Source organism: Genypterus blacodes, unplaced genomic scaffold (assembly GCF_046128005.1).
Source record: "Genypterus blacodes isolate CSIRO-AG114 ecotype Tasmania unplaced genomic scaffold, CSIRO-AGI_Gbla_v1 ptg000044l_1, whole genome shotgun sequence".
Classification (NCBI taxonomy): domain Eukaryota; kingdom Metazoa; phylum Chordata; class Actinopteri; order Ophidiiformes; family Ophidiidae; genus Genypterus; species Genypterus blacodes.
Window position 1 is genome coordinate 5,750,217 of NW_027466857.1, and position 17,520 is coordinate 5,767,736.

At 44.4% G+C, this 17,520-nt stretch overlaps 1 protein-coding gene across 2 annotated transcripts in view; it reads left to right on the forward strand.

Moving 5' to 3' along the window:
• slit3 (slit homolog 3 (Drosophila)) overlaps window positions 1-12,372 on the forward strand; it is a 198,108-nt gene extending 185,736 nt beyond the window's left edge. The window contains exons 34-38 of one of the 2 annotated variants that reach the window (XM_076149098.1): window positions 7,188-7,342; window positions 7,997-8,157; window positions 8,649-8,809; window positions 8,925-9,130; window positions 9,310-12,372. In XM_076149098.1, the coding sequence (XP_076005213.1) occupies window positions 7,188-7,342; window positions 7,997-8,157; window positions 8,649-8,809; window positions 8,925-9,130; window positions 9,310-9,563 (937 nt within the window). In that variant the 3' untranslated portion in view covers window positions 9,564-12,372. The remainder of the gene's footprint in view (window positions 1-7,187; window positions 7,343-7,996; window positions 8,158-8,648; window positions 8,810-8,924; window positions 9,131-9,309) is intronic. The other variant, XM_076149099.1, reaches the window with a different exon arrangement.
• Window positions 12,373-17,520: the final 5,148 nt, after the last annotated feature.

The following is a 17,520-nucleotide window of genomic DNA, read 5'->3' on the forward strand; positions in this document are numbered from 1 at the left end:
GAAAAAGTAGAAATACTTACCTGTCATCTCGACCGTGCTCCCATTTGTTTTATTCATTTTACAGTCTTGCGCCGCTATTGAAAACTCTATCTGTGCTACGTTTGGATGATCAGACCAGTCAGTGTAATAACGCCATATGGAAATGAATACACAGAGTAAGAGTGAGAGACAGAGACAGATGTTGTCAAAATTGAATGAATGGAGGTACGGAGGAAATAAGGAGGGAGAGGTGAATGATGGAGAGGAGGAGGAAGCTACTAACAGAGCTTATTGCTTTCTCTTCAAGCCCGTCTCGTTTTCTTCTACGTGTTTCTATCAGCGGATTTCCAGCAGTGATGTCTGGCTTTGTGGTTTTGGCTCTCCACCGCTCTATTGTCTCCCCGTGGATGGAGAGAAATAGAGTGAAAAGTGAAGCAGGAGGAGCGGGTATCGAGTTGCCGCTGATGATAATGTGCTCCTCATTTGGCTTTACGGTTCGGGAAGTCGTGTCAAATCACAGAACCTGCAAACGCGGCAGGGAAAAGATGAGGCCGTGCACTAAATGTAGGTCAGGATGAGTTGTGTGCGTCCGTTGCTGTATTTAGTGTATTTCAGATGTTTGCATATTTGGTGTCATCAGCATCCTCAGATTGTCCTGCACGATATTCCATTTTCAAAAGACAAATGTCGCACGTCTACACAGGTTATTCGGTGAACTCAAGCATTGCATCAGTGCCTTTGACCTCTGGATCCTGTTTTCAGTGACCTTCGATAAAGCGACGCATACAAACAGCTTGATTATAATAATTTGATGCCGTATTGAGCCTTGTAGGTGAATTCCGTTCGCCAGAGTACAGGGTCAACCGGAGATTATCAGCCCTGGAGCTGGTAGAGACTCAGTGATTTGCAGGGAAGATGGATGCCGGCAGCGCTTTGATTTGAAGGACAACTCAGCCCGCCGTCCAGGTCGCCGTGCATTCCTCGCAGGCTGTCTCCGTGTCAGCGGCGATATTCTCTTTCTTCACAGTTTGTAATCGGATATAAAGATGCATACACTTATCCCAAATATGACCTTAACCAGATGATGTGCTCGTGTTCGCAATAAACTACAAGACAAGGACAAGCGGAGGGGATGGTGGGGAGAGGAAGGAAGGATAGAATGGACAAATGGAAATGATGGGGTGAATCTAATTAGGCGGCCGCACGGAGGAGGAGGAGGAGGGGAGGAGACCGGGTTGAAAAGGTTGAGGGATGGAGAGTAGAGGATGGTCAGAGAAGAGCCGTACGGATGCAGGGAAAGACAGATTGATAGCATGAGAGATTGTCAGCGAAAGATTCAAAAAGACAGATGGATGGAGGGCACGGATGGAATAGCAGGCAACAAGATAAAGAGGACAATTTGAGTAGAATTTGCCCACCAGAGGAGAAAACGGGAGGGGTGAAACGGAAGGATAGGAATAGTCGAAATGAAAAGATCATGAGACACGGTTGAACGGCAGGATGGATGAGAGAGGAGTGAGGGATGGAGGGAGAGAGAGAGAGAGAGAGAGAGAGAGAGAGAGAGAGGGGGAAGAGCGGAGGGGAAAAGTAAACCGCAGAGTGAGTCAGGGAATTATCCTTGTCTGGTCTGGTTAGTTTGACATGGGCCACGCCTGAGAGACGGACGGACAGACGGAAAGAGTGCAAGACAAACTGACAGAGGTGGAGAGGAAAGTGGAAAAGAGAGACAGATGGAGACGCAGACGGACAGGGACCGCGGATACTTAGATAGCTACAAATTGTAAGTCACAATGGAAGACAAGGGAGCGTAAAGATGGGGAGAAATGACAGAGAAAGACTGGGAAAAATGTAAACGAAAGAGAGACCGGCAAAGACAATGCACCCGAGATGAGCCGAATCAAGCGCTGAGCCCAAAGCGAAGCCCTAAATAAACACGCTCTCTGTGTTATGTTTAGCATTAGCGAGTGTGGAAGGATATGAGGCCCGGCTCCAAGCCCCAGGCTCAATTTACCACAACCTCCTACGACTCTCTTTTGCCATGTGCCATCTTTTGATTGCGCCAGTTTGAGCGCTGCAACAGGCCCCGTCTTATCTGCCCTCATTTGGAAAGCCATTGTAAACGGAGTGAAACCGCACGGCAGCGCAGGCACGCCGGCACGCCGGCTCGCCCCGCCACCACTCAGCTGATACTGTCCAGAACACCGTAACTCTTTAACCACCACAGTCTGAGCACAGGCGTTCTGGCAGGTCGCTGACATGGCACTGTCCACGCTGCGGTTGTTCAAAATGAGGGCCAGGGGCCGGTGCCAGCCGTTTGGATGATTCCCGAGCAAATCCCCTGGTTGGTTATCGTACGTAGAAACCAGAGAGCCAGGAAGGGCATTTTTGGAGTATGTTAGACGCGGATGGACCCAAGAGACACTAATGCAGGAACATAAAAGTAGACAGTAAAACAGACGGATTAGCAACATAGCTAGCGTCATAGTTGAAATTTGAGTTTAATATACATGATCAGCTTGCGGTTGGGATTATTGATTTGATAAGATTATCTAAGTGATCGGGTTGAGAAGGTGGAGGAGGAGAAAGAGGAGGCGTTTAGTCATTCCTGTCAATGCTTTGGAGGCCTGGAGTTTACTCATAAACGGTGGCCTGATGCATGCGTAGATAAAAAGTCACGTAAGGAAACACAGCACCAGACATGACACATCTCACACAGATAAAGATACCAAACATTATTATGTGGAGGACAGAGACATGTATGATCTGGACATGAGATAAGATACCCCGAAGAGACTGGAGTGGAGAGGAAAGTGAATACATGGCGCTAGATTGGAGGGAAGAAGAGGGAAAAGGAGTGACAGAAAGAGAGATAGTGGAGGATGTGGACGTCCTTCAATGTGCCCTCATTAGCAACAGATAAAAGTGTTTATGCATGAACAATGTTGGTTGAACGCGTGCAGGCTGGGGGCAGGGGAGGGAGTTGTGTATTCATGTGCTGCCCTTTACTAAATGCCACACTAATCTCCCATTAGGTCAGAGAGAGCACGTCTACTGTTATTCTTCAGGGAGTGACAGAGGAATGGATGTGTATGAAAGGATGGAAAAGATGATAGAGGAAATTAGGGCCAGACGAAGTCATGATGGATGGACAGAATCTGGAGGTGGAGAAAAAGTGAGAGGCAGAAACGAGAGCCCAGATGGGGGAGTGGTGATGTGGACCGGAGAGAGGAAGATGGATAAAGGAAGACATGGGTGCTGAGAAGGAAAGGAAGGATAGACGCAGAGGATACGGGAGGGAAAGTAGAGAGGGAGAAGAAAGGATGGTAGTAAAAAGGTGCAGACCACGACAAGCGTTTACATGATCATAAAGGCAGCAGCAGCCCCCGTAGAGAAAGTGGTGCAGTCTTCCTCACTTTGTTGGGGAGTGTCCCCTAGTGGGACGTCTCCGTGCCGCTGTCTGTCCCCTCGCACACAGCCAGTGCAGTGATGTCATTCAAAATAAAGGATTACAGAAGTTGTGTTGCAAATGCGCAGCCAGAATGCGATCATAACGTCTTGCATTAATTAAATACGGTTTGTGCAAACTGATTTGTAAGCTTTGATTGTGCCCAGGATAAGAGGAGTGAAGTAACTTGAATGTCTGACCTGAGGTTGGCTCACCACAGTGCTGCGGTAAAAACAGAGAGCCAACCCTCCAGCATTCTAGCTTCAGAACGCTCCAGCAGCTCAGCCATTCACTGAAACCTTAGAGGACTGAAACGCCGAAGACTCGCTCACGAAACCTTACATCAGAAAAGGAGGAATCCGTTTATAAAAAAGTACAAATTGCGTATGAACTGTCCAGCCGGGTTTAATGAAAACTAAAAAAAGATGGAAGGAAAACAGCGAAGAAGCTCGTCGTTCAACAGCTGCCGTCTCAGCAATGACTAATTGAGGTTACCACGGCAATATGGGACTGGGATGCCTGTCTGCTGAACATCATTTTAACCAGATTGGGCTGCTAAACACACACACACACACACATACATGCCCAAAATACACACTCATGCAAACACATTCACACACACACAGATACTTCATGAACTCGCGTTAAATCTGTCTTCATACGCACATTCACTGCACAAACAAACATACACACTAACAAACCATCACCATGAACACAAATGCCACACAGACGTATATATATGAACAAAATAAGCACAAACTCACAGGTCATTGTCACGCACGCACACGCAAATACACACCGCAAAAGTGGTTTAGGAAACCTTGTAAGTAAATGATAGTGGTGCCTAATTAGATTTAACAGTGTAAGGAGAGCTGCCTGCTTATTTCTAATCCAAATATTTTTTTTCTCTTTGAGATAAAGTCAACAACATGTAATTACTTCTGGGTTTTCATACGATTCAGTTATAAAATGGAGTATTTGGTTTTTAGGATGGGGTTTTTTTTTTATCGGTCAAGTTTATTTGTGCGTGCGTGTGCACATTCTGCGTGTGTTTGATTCTGGACTGACAGGAAATTGACTTCCCTTGTGGGCTCGGGCGAACAGGAGGAGAGCAACAGAGAGCAGCAGCTGAAATCTGCTCCGGCCCTGTTTGTTATTATTGAAATCCATAATGTGCTGCTTTTAACTAATACAGAGGGCCAACTCAGCCAGCTTCAAAGAACCTGAAGCACACTCACATGCACACACACACACACACACACACACACACACACACACACACACACACACACACACACAGATGCGTATATTTTTATGTATGTGTAAGATCACACACAAACACACACACAGCGCAAACACACACTCCGCAGTGAGGTTCTGGAAAATGTCCACCTGTCAAAACACAGATGAAGTCTGATATTGGCAAGCGTCAAACACACACACACACACACACACACACAAATTCAGACTGCTAGCGTTGGCATCAGAAACTCTCACCCTCAGTCATCTATTGCCACCCAGTGGAAGTTTAGTGTCACAGCATTTGTGTGTGTGTGTGTGTGTGTGTGTGTGTGTGTGTGTGTGTGTGTGTGTGTGTGTGTGTGTGTGTGTGTGTGTGTGTGTGTGTGTGATCAAACCAATGCAAGAAAAATCTATTTGAGAGGTTCTTCAGCTGTTGGTGCGATTGAGGTTTGTCCACTCCGTTTAACATTCCGGAACAAATTTCGAAGGGGAAGAACAGAACCTTGAAAAGTGACAGGAATGAAAAGGAAGACGATAACAGGGGAAAAGGAAGAGGAGAAACGCTACCTGGAAGAGATGATGAGGAAGGATAAATTTCATTCTACTTTCTGAAAAAGGAAAGGATGGAGAGAATTTTGGGATGTATGAAGAAGAGAGGAAAAGCGGGAATGAAGAAGAGGGCGCAGAGGCAGAGGGCTATCTCTCAGGCTGGCAGAACGTCATCGCTCGGGTGCAGCAGGCCTGTTTGAGGCCATTATTAAATTACACGGCCGCTAATGGAAACCACGTATGTGTCTGTGTTGGGTTTGCCGTGGAGTACGAGCTCTTATTTTAGAAACCACAGCGCTAAACGCCGAGCTGGAGCGACGTCCGCAAAACACCGCTTCATGTTTTGTTTTGTTTATTGCGTCCATAGCTTTGTTTCCTCTTCCTCCCTAGCAACTAGATCATTTCAATTTCAGACAATGTGACGCATATTTCCGTCGTTTACCAATGAGTAAGCGACTGAAGGTAAATGATCGGTGACAGACGGGAAAATGTTGGTCTTTTTCTCCTTCCTCTTTTTGCCATCTTCATCATTTTGTCCCTTTTTCTTGTCTCTTAAACACAATTTAAATCAAATGTTGTTTAAGAGGAAAAAGGACCTGAGGTTAAGACGGGACGTAGAGTTCATAATCATTATCATTAATAGTTTTTATTTTGTTTCTGATTAGTTAAAGAACAGAGACATTTCTAAATTCTGATGAGTCATACAGTGCCACGTCCCACAGTATGAGAACCGCTTATATCTCCATGACGATCTCCTTTCCCCTCCGCTTCCACTATTATTGGATCTGCGTTTTGGTGGTGGGATCGGTTCTGGCCCGCCTCCAGAACTCACATCCCCGCTCCATTGGCCGTTAATGTAACGCCGCTGTAATCCGAAGACGCCATAAACAGCCCGTCAGTCAAAGCTGCTGACTTTCAGGCTCCCGAGGACGTTGAACCAATGAGCGAGTGCAGACAAAGAGACGTATTGTGATGATGTTCAGCTGTGGGAGTCCAGAGGAGACCACCAACGGAAAGAGTGGCTTCACTTGTTCTTTTGTGCGTTTGATGTTCCCCCTTGTTTTCTCTTGAGTTTGAGGAGGGAAGAACTTGGGTGAACGGAGGCACAGTCAACTTTACCACCCATCCATCTACCTCTCTCTCTCCCGCTCTCTCTCTCTCTCTCTCTCTCTCTCTCTCTCTCCCTCTCTCTCTCTCTCTCTGGGCCGTGCCAAACCACTGTCTCTATAGCTGTCTGTCTTCCCTCCAGCAAAAACCACTTAGTGGGGAATCTCAGACGCACACACTCGCACAAATCGCACACGCTTTCTTCCCAGGGTCAGACGTGGTGCAAAAGGTCACGACCCTGCTTTCACTGCAGGCTCCTCTTCAGTGGAAACATGTTCTCCCAAAAACCATAAGCGCTTTAGTAACAAGGCCTCTTTCTCTCGCACCGGGGTCGCCAAACTGGTTCAGTCTGGCGGTTAAATTGAGTAAATCCAGTTTGGCCTTGAGGCTCAGGCCCTCCGTAAACCTACTGGGCGACCTACGATGACACGTTGGTGGGCCTCAGTCCCTATGTTAGGAAACCAGTTTCTAGATCAAGGGCACTTTGAAATCACTTCAGCATCCGATGGAAGGGCGAGTCGACGGCGCGATGATGACGGCCGCGTCTGTTTTATGTCTGAGAATAACATTTCAACACAGATTTCCCCTCAATTCTTTTTCGTTTAGTTTGGTCGATTTGCAAACACAACAAAACAAAGCAAGAGAAAAAAAATGTTTGACTTGAAAATGTTTGGAGTCTGTTTTGTGTCTGGCATTTCCAATTTGCTCTATCATGTTTTTCCTCCCTAATTCTCCGGTCTGGTGTAGAATTCAGCAGTAATTTATCATAATAGGAACCATACTGAACATCTACCCTCTCTCTCTCTCTCTCTCTCTCTCTCTCTCTCTCTCTCTCTCTCTCTCTCTCTCTGTGTGTGTCTGATAGTGTGGAGTCAGTGAATGATGGGCTCTTCCACACAGTTGAGCTCTTGATTCAGAACCGTTCGCTGAGCCTGGTGGTGGATAACGGCGCCCCCAAGAGCCTGGGCAAGTTAGCGCGCCAGCCGTCGGTCGACCACAACACACAGCTTTACATAGGAGGTAGGTTCCCTCATACAGACACACACATACACGTGCTCCAATACACACACAATTGTCTGCACATGTCCATACAGATGTTACTTCTCAGGCGTTTCTGTGTCGTCTGGGGATTTTTCGGAAATACAATATTCAGTCGTTTGTGAGATGAGGGAACTTCTTCGCCTGTCCCCTCTCGCCTATTTGTGGTTGTGCTCACATGTTGCCATGCACGACGGCCGCGCACACAAATGCAGTCACCCGCACTGTGCGATGCTCGCACTCAAACCCAGGAAGGGGATGTGGTGGGGAGATGACGCACTGATTTCTTCAACTTTTCCTTAAAAAGAAGGGGAGACACGTCCCCAAGAAGAGTCACCAAGGTCACCTGGGAGTCACACAGATGCAGTCACACGTTTGATAGAACTGACAAATCGTTTCTCACGCTGTCTGTCCCCTTAAGCACTATAAAGATCAAACGAGATAATGATAATATTATTGTGTTGTTGCTGGAGCACATTTTAGCGTAAGACCCAGCCAAGAATGAAACCAGAGGGATGGAAAGAGTGTATAAAGTGAACTTTTTCCTCCACTTTACCCACTTTTCAACTTTTACCCCTCTTTCTCCTCATCCGTCTCTTTCCACGCGGTCCCGTCTCGTCATCCTCCCTCTTCCAGGAGTGCCAACGCAAGTGGTGGCGTCAGGTCTCCGAGCCGGACCCGATCGCTCCTCCCAGGCCTTCAATGGCTGCATACACAATGTACGGATCAACGGCGAGCCTCAAGACCTGAGCTACCGGGCCCCAGGAAGAGGAGGAGCACAGGGGGTTGAGAGCAAGGTAATTACATTCTGTTTATTGTGCTGTAGCAGATCATTGTTATGTAGGTGTGGATATTATCAGAGCTTCCCTCTTGACACAGTTAACACTGTAATGATGATGCAGAATACTGAGTTAGTAAGGCTGCCTGGACAGTTGCCTGTATTTGGAGGAGGAAGGCAAACTTTTACTGCTTTTAGAGGCTTTTAAAGTTTAATATCAATCCAAAAAGCACAAAAACTTCATAATATGATATTATGGCGTGGAGGGCCAGTGTGAGGGGGTAACATCAACTCACATTCACACAGCTGTGGAAACGTTTTTAGGTTGCAACTCTCCATTTTGGCCTCTGTATCCACACTGGGTTTCCAGCGTTGGAGGCTGTTGTTATACATTTATGCAACATTAAAATAATTGCAGGGATACAGTCCCTCTGTTTTTCCTATTATCATTGAGTGGCTCTTTGGCTGGAAGTCTTTTGGTTTCCCTTCAGTGTGTTTTTGTTCTGTCAGCAGGGCGACGCCATTCTTGCAGGGTGCCATACCTGCAGCGTGTGCGCTCAGGGTGCGTGTAGACAGGCAGGGGAGACGGGGGTGACGTGTGAATGCCCTTCAGGACGCACCGGGGCCCTGTGCGACCAGACGACGGGGCCCAGCCCCTGTCAGACCAACAGGTGGGTAGAGAAACGGTTAGAGAGAGTAAGAAGAGTAAGAGTTTCTAATTGGATTTATCTCTTGATCCATAACTGAGAGGATGTTTAAAACGTTTCACTCGTCTCTCCTGTCCAGGTGTGTTCATGGTTTGTGCTTGCCGAAGGGTCAGGCCTACAGCTGCCAGTGCACCGAGGGCTACCAGGGTCAGTACTGTGACAGGCAGCAGGAGCCTCTGGCCTGCAGGGGGCGCCGCTGCGGACACGGGGAGTGTCGGGTCTCAGAAGGAGGAGAGGCAACGTGCCACTGTCAGCCAGGGTACACAGGACCCAGCTGTGAGACAGGTCAGACAGACAGACAGGTTTTGGTCATGAAAAAAAAAATGCATATTACAAGTTTATCTGTATTGGAAACAGGTTAAAATAATAATAAGTTAATTTAGTCAATAACAAAAAATTAGTAGTTGATAACTTTCCAGGATTATGACATTGACCGTATTTGTTTGAACGTCTTTATGGTTCAGAGCTGACGTGCCAGGGGGAGATGGTGCGGGAGCAGATGAAGCGTCACCATCCGATGAAGACGTGCACGTCCACCAGCAAAATCCCCAAAATGGATTGCCCCAGGTCCTGCCAGGCCACGGCGCCACCCGGCGTCTGCTGCGGCACCACCAAAAACCGGAAGAGGAAGGTGGTGTTCCGCTGCACCGACGGCACCTCGTACTCCGAGGACATGGAGACCTCCTGGGAGTGCGGCTGCTTCAAGTGCCCGTTGTAACGGCACGGCGTCCCGTTACGTTTGTTACGCGAATCACCCTCCCCCTGCGTCCCCGCCGCTGCCATTTTGCGAGTTCTGCACGTGGACGAGGCTCTGAGATTCCCCCGCGTCCATCAGCTCCACCGTTATGTGATTATTATTTAGTTTTTTGTTCTTTCACACACACACACTTATTTTGACTGCCACCAATTTGTTGCCAAGAGAAACCACGAAACAAAAATGGGACACGTGTGCGTTTTCAGACAGAGAGAAAATATATTGTAAGATATAAGTGAGAAAAAAACATAGAACTTATTTTTATTATGGGATTTTTTTTAAAGATGATAAAAGGACTGATGAGTTGCTTTTTTTAATATGTTGATTATATAATGTGTTACATAGCAAAATAGATTAACATTCCTTAAAATTATATGAATTTATATGTATGTGTAAATCTATATAAATATATACCCTAACCCAATGAATTTTATATTTTCTAAATGTATTTGCATGATGTTGATGTGAGTGCTGACGTATGGGACGCTTCGGACACTGAGAGAGGGAGGGCGATCTTTTTACAATGGCCTTTCACGTCTTTTGAAAACGACGTGGCGGCGTCGAGAGGAGATTTGCGGCGAGCTCCCACGACGTCACAGCGCAGGAAGGGCGGCGTCTCTGTCCGCCCCGCCCTCTGTCGGAGGCGGAAAAAGGGAACTGTATGTGCCTAGCTAACCTGCTTCAATATCCCGTGGACATCATCCTCACACGTGAGACAGGATGAAGAGACTCTTTCCACAGAGACGACTTAACAGATTGTTCTAATGTGTTCTCCTTTAGTTTGCTGTTGCACACCAGACTCGAGGCCAAAAGAGTTGCGATCTGAAAAAATTGTCATTCATTTTGAGTTCAAAGCATTCCCATCCACTGAAATCATACTTTTTCAATGAGTGCTTCTCCATTATGCTCAATCTGTTCCCACTGGCAAAGATTTTGGAATCTGTTGTAAAACTTGGACAGTAAACCCGTGAAGAAACAAATGCCTCATTTTACACCTTGGATTAGAATGTGATATCTGTGTTTTGAATACACGTAATGAGATCTGACTTCGAAAGGTGCATTTCCACCTCACATTGAATCAATCTCTTGTTGTGCATTCTGTGTGCATGGTGAATGTGTCTCAGTCTGCAGGGCATCACGCTATGAAAGTCAAATTCAAAATATGAGCGGTAAGATGTGAAGTGGTTGACGTTTGACGCTCTTACGTTACATTTACGATTTGGGAGTGATCACAATGCACGCCAAGTTTACAACGTGATTTATCATGAATATTTGCTTTTGTCGATACAGATCACATTTGAATGCATGACATACATGGGGCCACAAGGTTCACACGCTTCATCCAGTAGAGCTCCGCCTTAAAGAGGAAATCAGTTGTATCGATTCACTCTCATTAAAATGCACCACCCACCCAAAGCCTTCATATGTTTACGCTGATCCATATACTTAATGTTATATCCCTCGTGTCTGTGATAAATTAGGTATTTGTGCCTTTGTTTTTACATTTTGATGTGATGTCATTTGTGTACAGATTACACTGAACAGCAGTGTTAGACACCAGGCTCAGTTCACACTATTTCCCAATTTGAGACTTTGTTTTTGTGGTTTTGCTGGTTTTATGAATTTGCTTTAAATGGATTATTACACGACAGAAATGTTGTTTGGACAGATTTGCCTGATTTGTCCACAAGTGCCTCAGTATATTCATCGAATGGTCATCTGCTGCAAGATTATCAACGATTTGATATGTTTCACATATGAAAGCTCTATAAAAACCAAGTTGAAATCGTCATTAAATCCTTGTAGGAAATGATCAATTGAGTGCTCTGTGAAAACAAAGCTGGTGTCTCTGGCGCCTCCTACTGTTGGGATCTAATTTGGGAATGAGCCCGCTTAGTGTCGAACATGTCTCTCATGCAGGAGAGACTTCTGTGAAATGTTTCTAGCTGCTGCTTAAAAGGGGAGACCAACTCACAAATTTTGACTTTAACCATATATCAATAGTAAGTGATAATTGGTCAATGTCTTAAATTTCCAAAATAAAAGCATAAAGTAAAAGTTCTCCAGTGTAGTGACGGTGAACCTCCACAGATTCAGTAACCAGATACGCCAAAGTTGCTTCTGTAACTCTTGGACCTTAACAGAAATCCGTATGGTCCATAGATGACTAACACCATTAAAACCATAGACTATAATGTAACTACTACTGTATTGTTTACTATAAGTACACATTGTTGCTTTGTTTACTACAGGTGCCACGTATTTTACAGATAACTTACATTGTTCGTATTCTGGGTTTCATTGGTTTGAGATATGGATCAGTGTTATCTTGTTGTTCTCTCTTTCCTCCCCTCCTGAATCCCTCCTGATGTACTTCCTCCTCTACTTCTTTCTATACTTCCTTTGTTTATGGCCCCTTCTTCCCTTTCACTTTCTTGTCTGATTTTCTCCTTCCCCTTCCCTCTCTTATCCTTCTTTTCATCCCTGCCACAAACTGATCTTTTGTCCATTGCCTCCTTCCCTTCCCTCTTGTGTTCCTCTCCTCCCTTCATCTAAGTTTTTACTTTTTCAAGTGTGAACAGAATAAATTGCCACACAATCATATCAGATGCCTTAGTTTTAAATCAGCGATGATACAAAATAACAAATCAGTCATAAATTTGTATGAATTGTTCACATTCTCCAGATTCTGGGTTTTGAGACATGAATATGTGAGTGATGTTAATGGATGATACTTATGTTGAATGTTAAAATTAAACTACCATTGAAACTACACTGACATCCATGCCTGAGTTTTTGAGGAAGTGATCTGATGTCTGGAACTCCAAACAATTATCCCATCAGTTGTGACAAAGTGTTGTTTCAGTCTCATTCTCTGGTAGTCTAGTTTTGCGATGACTAGCTTCAAAAGTCAACATATTAACACTATACTTAATGCATATTTTTGACAATTTCTTCCTAATGTTAATGTGCTGATCCTGATAATTTTCTACAAAGTGGAATTAGGTTTCAATTGTCACTAAGCAATTGTGGTAAATCCATTTTATCACTTGTCTTGTTTTAAGATTGTGTCTAGTGTTGTATTGTGTCAAGACAAGTCTTCCATCACAGCTAATTGGGCAGTGGTTGAGGTTAGGTCACCAAAAACTTCACCATGAAATACCATTAATGGGTGAGAGCCATGTACCTCCAACTCCTCTTATCTCACAGAGTGAGTTGCAGTCCCAACTCCATTGTTGTTGTCCAGAAGAAGTGAGGGGACATACGACTTTGTGTCGACGAGTGACTACTCAACACAAAAACAAGAAAATGTGCCTACCTCTGCCTTTGTCCTTCAAGGCCCTTGGTGCCAAATGGTTCTCAACTCTCATCCTGGCAAGTGGGAACAACCAGGTACCAATGGCAGAGAAAGACAAAGGGAAGCTTCAAATTCAACAGAATGCCATTCGGACTGACCAATGCACCAGGGAATTTCCGACATCTGACGCATCTTTGGTGACTAGAGCTTTGGGTGATATTGTCATCTTTTCCACATCTTTCACTTAACGTATGCAGTTTCTGGAGCTGGTCCTGAATCAATTACAATGACACAACCTTGAACTGAATATATCCAATTGCCACTTCTTACTGTGGGAAGTGAAATACTTGGGCCATGTCATCTCCTCTGCCGGAGTGGCCAGTGACCGGATACAGTCCTTTCTGGGGTTTCCCTTTTACTATCAGAGGAAGGATTTGCAAGGCATGCTGCCCCACTCCACAGGCTGGTCAGAGGGCTACAAGTGAGCAAGACGAAAGCTAGGGAGAAGGACAATGCCAATGTTGAAGGACAGTGTGGTTAACGTTGAGAACAGGCATTCCAAATGCTAAAGAACCAATTGGTCAATGATGGCCTCAAAACCCCTGAAAGGGGGAGCCATTGATTCCACTACTCTGGTGAGGGCTAGTGATGGCAGAGAACCAGGCCCACACTGTATTGAAAACTCTCACAAATGGTCTTAGGGATTCAATCTGACCATGGCCGCAATAATATAATAAGGAAACAGACAATGCAAACCCTTAATAATTACGACCTTTTGTGGTCCCTCCCAGATGAGAAGGGACGAAAATGCCCTCAGCTGCTCCCCAAGGGGTTGTTTGTCTACAAAAGATCACAGTCCACCAGTCGACTGGTCATTCGCCCTACGAACTGATCTCAAAGCCTCAGCTGCCTGTAGACTTACTGCTGGGACAAGCCGACGAAGAACATCAAGACCATCTAGCCTCTGTTTATGTTTCTGCCACAAAGACTGAAAACAGCTGCTACATCCTGGGAACGCCAACAACCCCCAACAACCACATTCATTCTGCTGGTTGGCACCTGAGTGTATTGGAAGAACTATATACTAGGTGTGGGATTCGACTCTACCAATTGGTGAAATGCCTTGATAATGAAGGCACAGTATATATGATCCAGTCCCAAAATAATCCAGGTCTGCAGAAGACTTTCCATCACTCAGAACTAATGACAATCCCTGCAAAAAGGGCGCTGGTGTCTGCACTACTTACACTGCCCCCTGTAACAGGTAGGACCTTAGGACCCTGTGATTGAAACTAGTGTAGATTGTTGTAGAAAGGGATATAAGGGACTGAGATCCCATGCGATCACAACATCACGTTTGTCAGGAAGTGATTCATGGACACCACATGTTGCCGGCTTTGATTTGTGTGAAAGGACTTGAGACTTACCTGTTAATGCAGCAGAACTGAGCAACCAGACATCATACTTAGAGCACCACCTAGTGAGGTAGGAAGTGGAACTTGCCAGTGTGTTTCTTTTAACAAACATTTAAGGTTTATATGCTTACCTTTCCATGTGGGTTTTATGTTTTGACTTTGTGCATGGTGTATTTACTGATCAAGATCCATGGCCACCACATGTTGATGGCACTGGACTGTGTGAAAGAATTGGAGACTTGCCTTTTGACATGTACAAAAATAGTTTTCTTCTTCTTTTGGTTTAGTGTGTGGAGCATAGCTCAGTGTGTAGTAGGTGGTGTATATCACAGGGTGTAGTGCAATCAACCAAGTCTGGCCAGTCGGGTGGCCCTTAAGCAACTAATCTAAATTGTCATGGTCACCACTCTCCCATTGTTCAGATTCATACACACATTGTTCTTTCACCTCTATTATGGTTTTAAGAATTAAAAAAAGTTGTTTGTACATAAAAGCTTCTGTTCCTTTGCCTTTATTGGAAATCCTGTGTGTACGACTGGCATTGTAATTGTGTACAGCAAATCTAAACTACTGTTGGTACAGGTCACAAGTGTCATTGATCTTTTTGGTTTTATTTTCCTGCATCCTTTGAACTGCTCGCTTTAAAATGGATTAGAGAAATATATGTCTGATCTCCTTTATCTGATGAGATTGTGATCACTGTCCTGTCTAGAATATCTAAATTTGAACTAGTCAATAACATCTGGTTATTTATGAGTAAAGCTGCTGGTCTATTTTTGTAGATCTGGACACCATCTGGTTCACGCCAAAAGATGGCAGCAGTGTAAAGAGAGAAAGTGTGGTCTCTAATGTAGAACACACAGATGTCAAGGTGAAATGCTCAAAGAGAAATAGGGGCTTTATCTGCCCCTGTGTTACTTGTGGCTATTTAACCACAACTACAGGTCACACAGAGACAGATAAAGCGTACATACAAAGTGAAGCTGGAAAATTTTTCCTTGATGTGAATTAAACACTATGAATGTGGCTTATGAGTTGACAAATGTTAAGTAATATGAACACACAAATGGAAATGCCACAACCTGGCAGTGTTTTAGACACCGGGCCACAATGTGACCTTTTAAGATACTTGGTCCAAGTAAAATCCTATTATTCCTACCTCGTTCAGATGTTTTTGTCCTGATTTGTGTTTTAAACTGCACTTTTTAAGAGTATAAAAAAGGTGAATTTAACACTTGTATTGTCTCCTCCCACCTGCAAACTGTTTTGGAACCATATGGAACAACAATTGACGGTGAATTTATTGTGACAGACACAATAAATTCATTTATCAGCCCACGGAAGCACAATAAAATAATTGTGTCCAGGTCTTCACTCTAGCACTTTTCAGAACATAACAAAACCGATAATGGATGTCCTATAGCTCATTAAAATGATAGAAAGGTTTTTACTAAAAGCACAGTCACGTGTATGTGAGAGTCACTGAGCTGAACTATAGCCTGTGTGTTTAATACACTGAAAAAAGCAGCCAATCAGATTGATGTTAAGTTGCTCCCTCCCTTCTGATTGTTCCCTCCCCTTTGATATAGTCTCATTTACATTAATCGTCTTGCAGAACATTGCAATTTAACCACTGTGTGCTGTGGCTCAACCAGAAAATGCTGATTGTATTGTTTATAGCGCTTGTCCTCTCAGTTGGCCGTAAGTACAGTATATGTAGAACTTTCATGTTCAAGCTTGCTATATCTTAGGCATTGTTTTCCCTTGTACAGTAAAGCAGGTGGTGATGTACAGTTTATAAAATCTTTGTTACTTATTGCATTTCATTTGTTTTTCAGGATCAGACAGTCAAAGCTTTGTGACAAAAACTGTTGGTGCTGGAGACGATGTGACTCTAACATGTCCACGCAACTCTGCACAGTCAGGAGTGTTGATGTGGATGAAGCTTGTGACTGGAAATCTGCCTGAAGTTTTAGCAATAACTCGCACATATGATTATGGCTTTCCCAGGGTATTTAGCCCTGACATTACAGTAAAGCAAACATCTGGATCCTTTACTCTTCAAATGAAAGAAATAAGGAGAAGTGATGCTGCTTTTTACTACTGTACAGAAGTCGCTACAATCAACATAGAAATTTTGAATGCGACTCTTCTGAGAGTCAAAGGTAAATAGGTTGATGATGACGAAGCAACATTTTTAATCTCTGTTTTTGCTGGACATGAACTTGATTTCTGAGTGAGCAAATTCATCACAATGAATATGTTCACACTGAATGATGCCTGACTCAACAGAGTAGAAACATTTTTATTGCTTGTGTTTCATTTCCCAGGGCCAGAACGTGATATCAAAGCTGTCATTTTCCCACCCGATCCAGTCCGTCCAGGAGACTCTGTGACCCTCCAGTGTTCAGTCACTTACGATGAGGAAAAAACCTGTCCAGAAGACCGCATGTACTGGTTTAAAGCCGGATCAAATGGATCTAACCCCAGTTTTATTTATGCTCATGGAAAGGGTGGTGATGAATGTCAGAAGGGCCTGATTCCCCCTGTACAGAGTTGTGTCTACAGCTTCTCTAAGAACGTCAGCTCCTCAGATGCTGGGACTTATTACTATGCTGTGGCCACATGTGGGGAGATTTGGTTTGGAAATGGAACACAACTGGACATTAAAGGTAAGTACATTTTTGGATTAAACTCTGCACAAAGTAAACCTTTTATATGTATTTCCTCTGTTCCTCTTGTTTCAGCCAACAGCTTATGGTCAGTTGCAGATTTATCGAGGTTTGTTTTCTCTGCTTATGCGGCCATAAGTGTGATTGTCATAGCTGCCCTCATTCAAGCCATCAAGATAAAAGCATGCGACTGCTGCAAAGGTATTTCTCTATTCACTGAAATCTTTTTGCCAGTGGATTCACTGGATTCTCGGTCAACATAACTATTAAATTAATCTTTATTCCCTGCTGTTAACATTTTTTAATTCTGATTTCATAATCCAGAGCTGCAAACAAATGCTGCAGCAGCCAGAGGTGATCAATGGAGTCAGCAGGTAGAGAAAGTTATAATGGATCGATACAAATTGTAGCAATGACTTCTACTGCTCCTGCATGACATGTATCTGCTGTATTTCCATAGAGAGACATGAGGGATTACTCTGCAGTCGTCTTTGCCGTGAAGAAAACTGAAAGTAGAGCTGTAAAAGCAGCAGAGC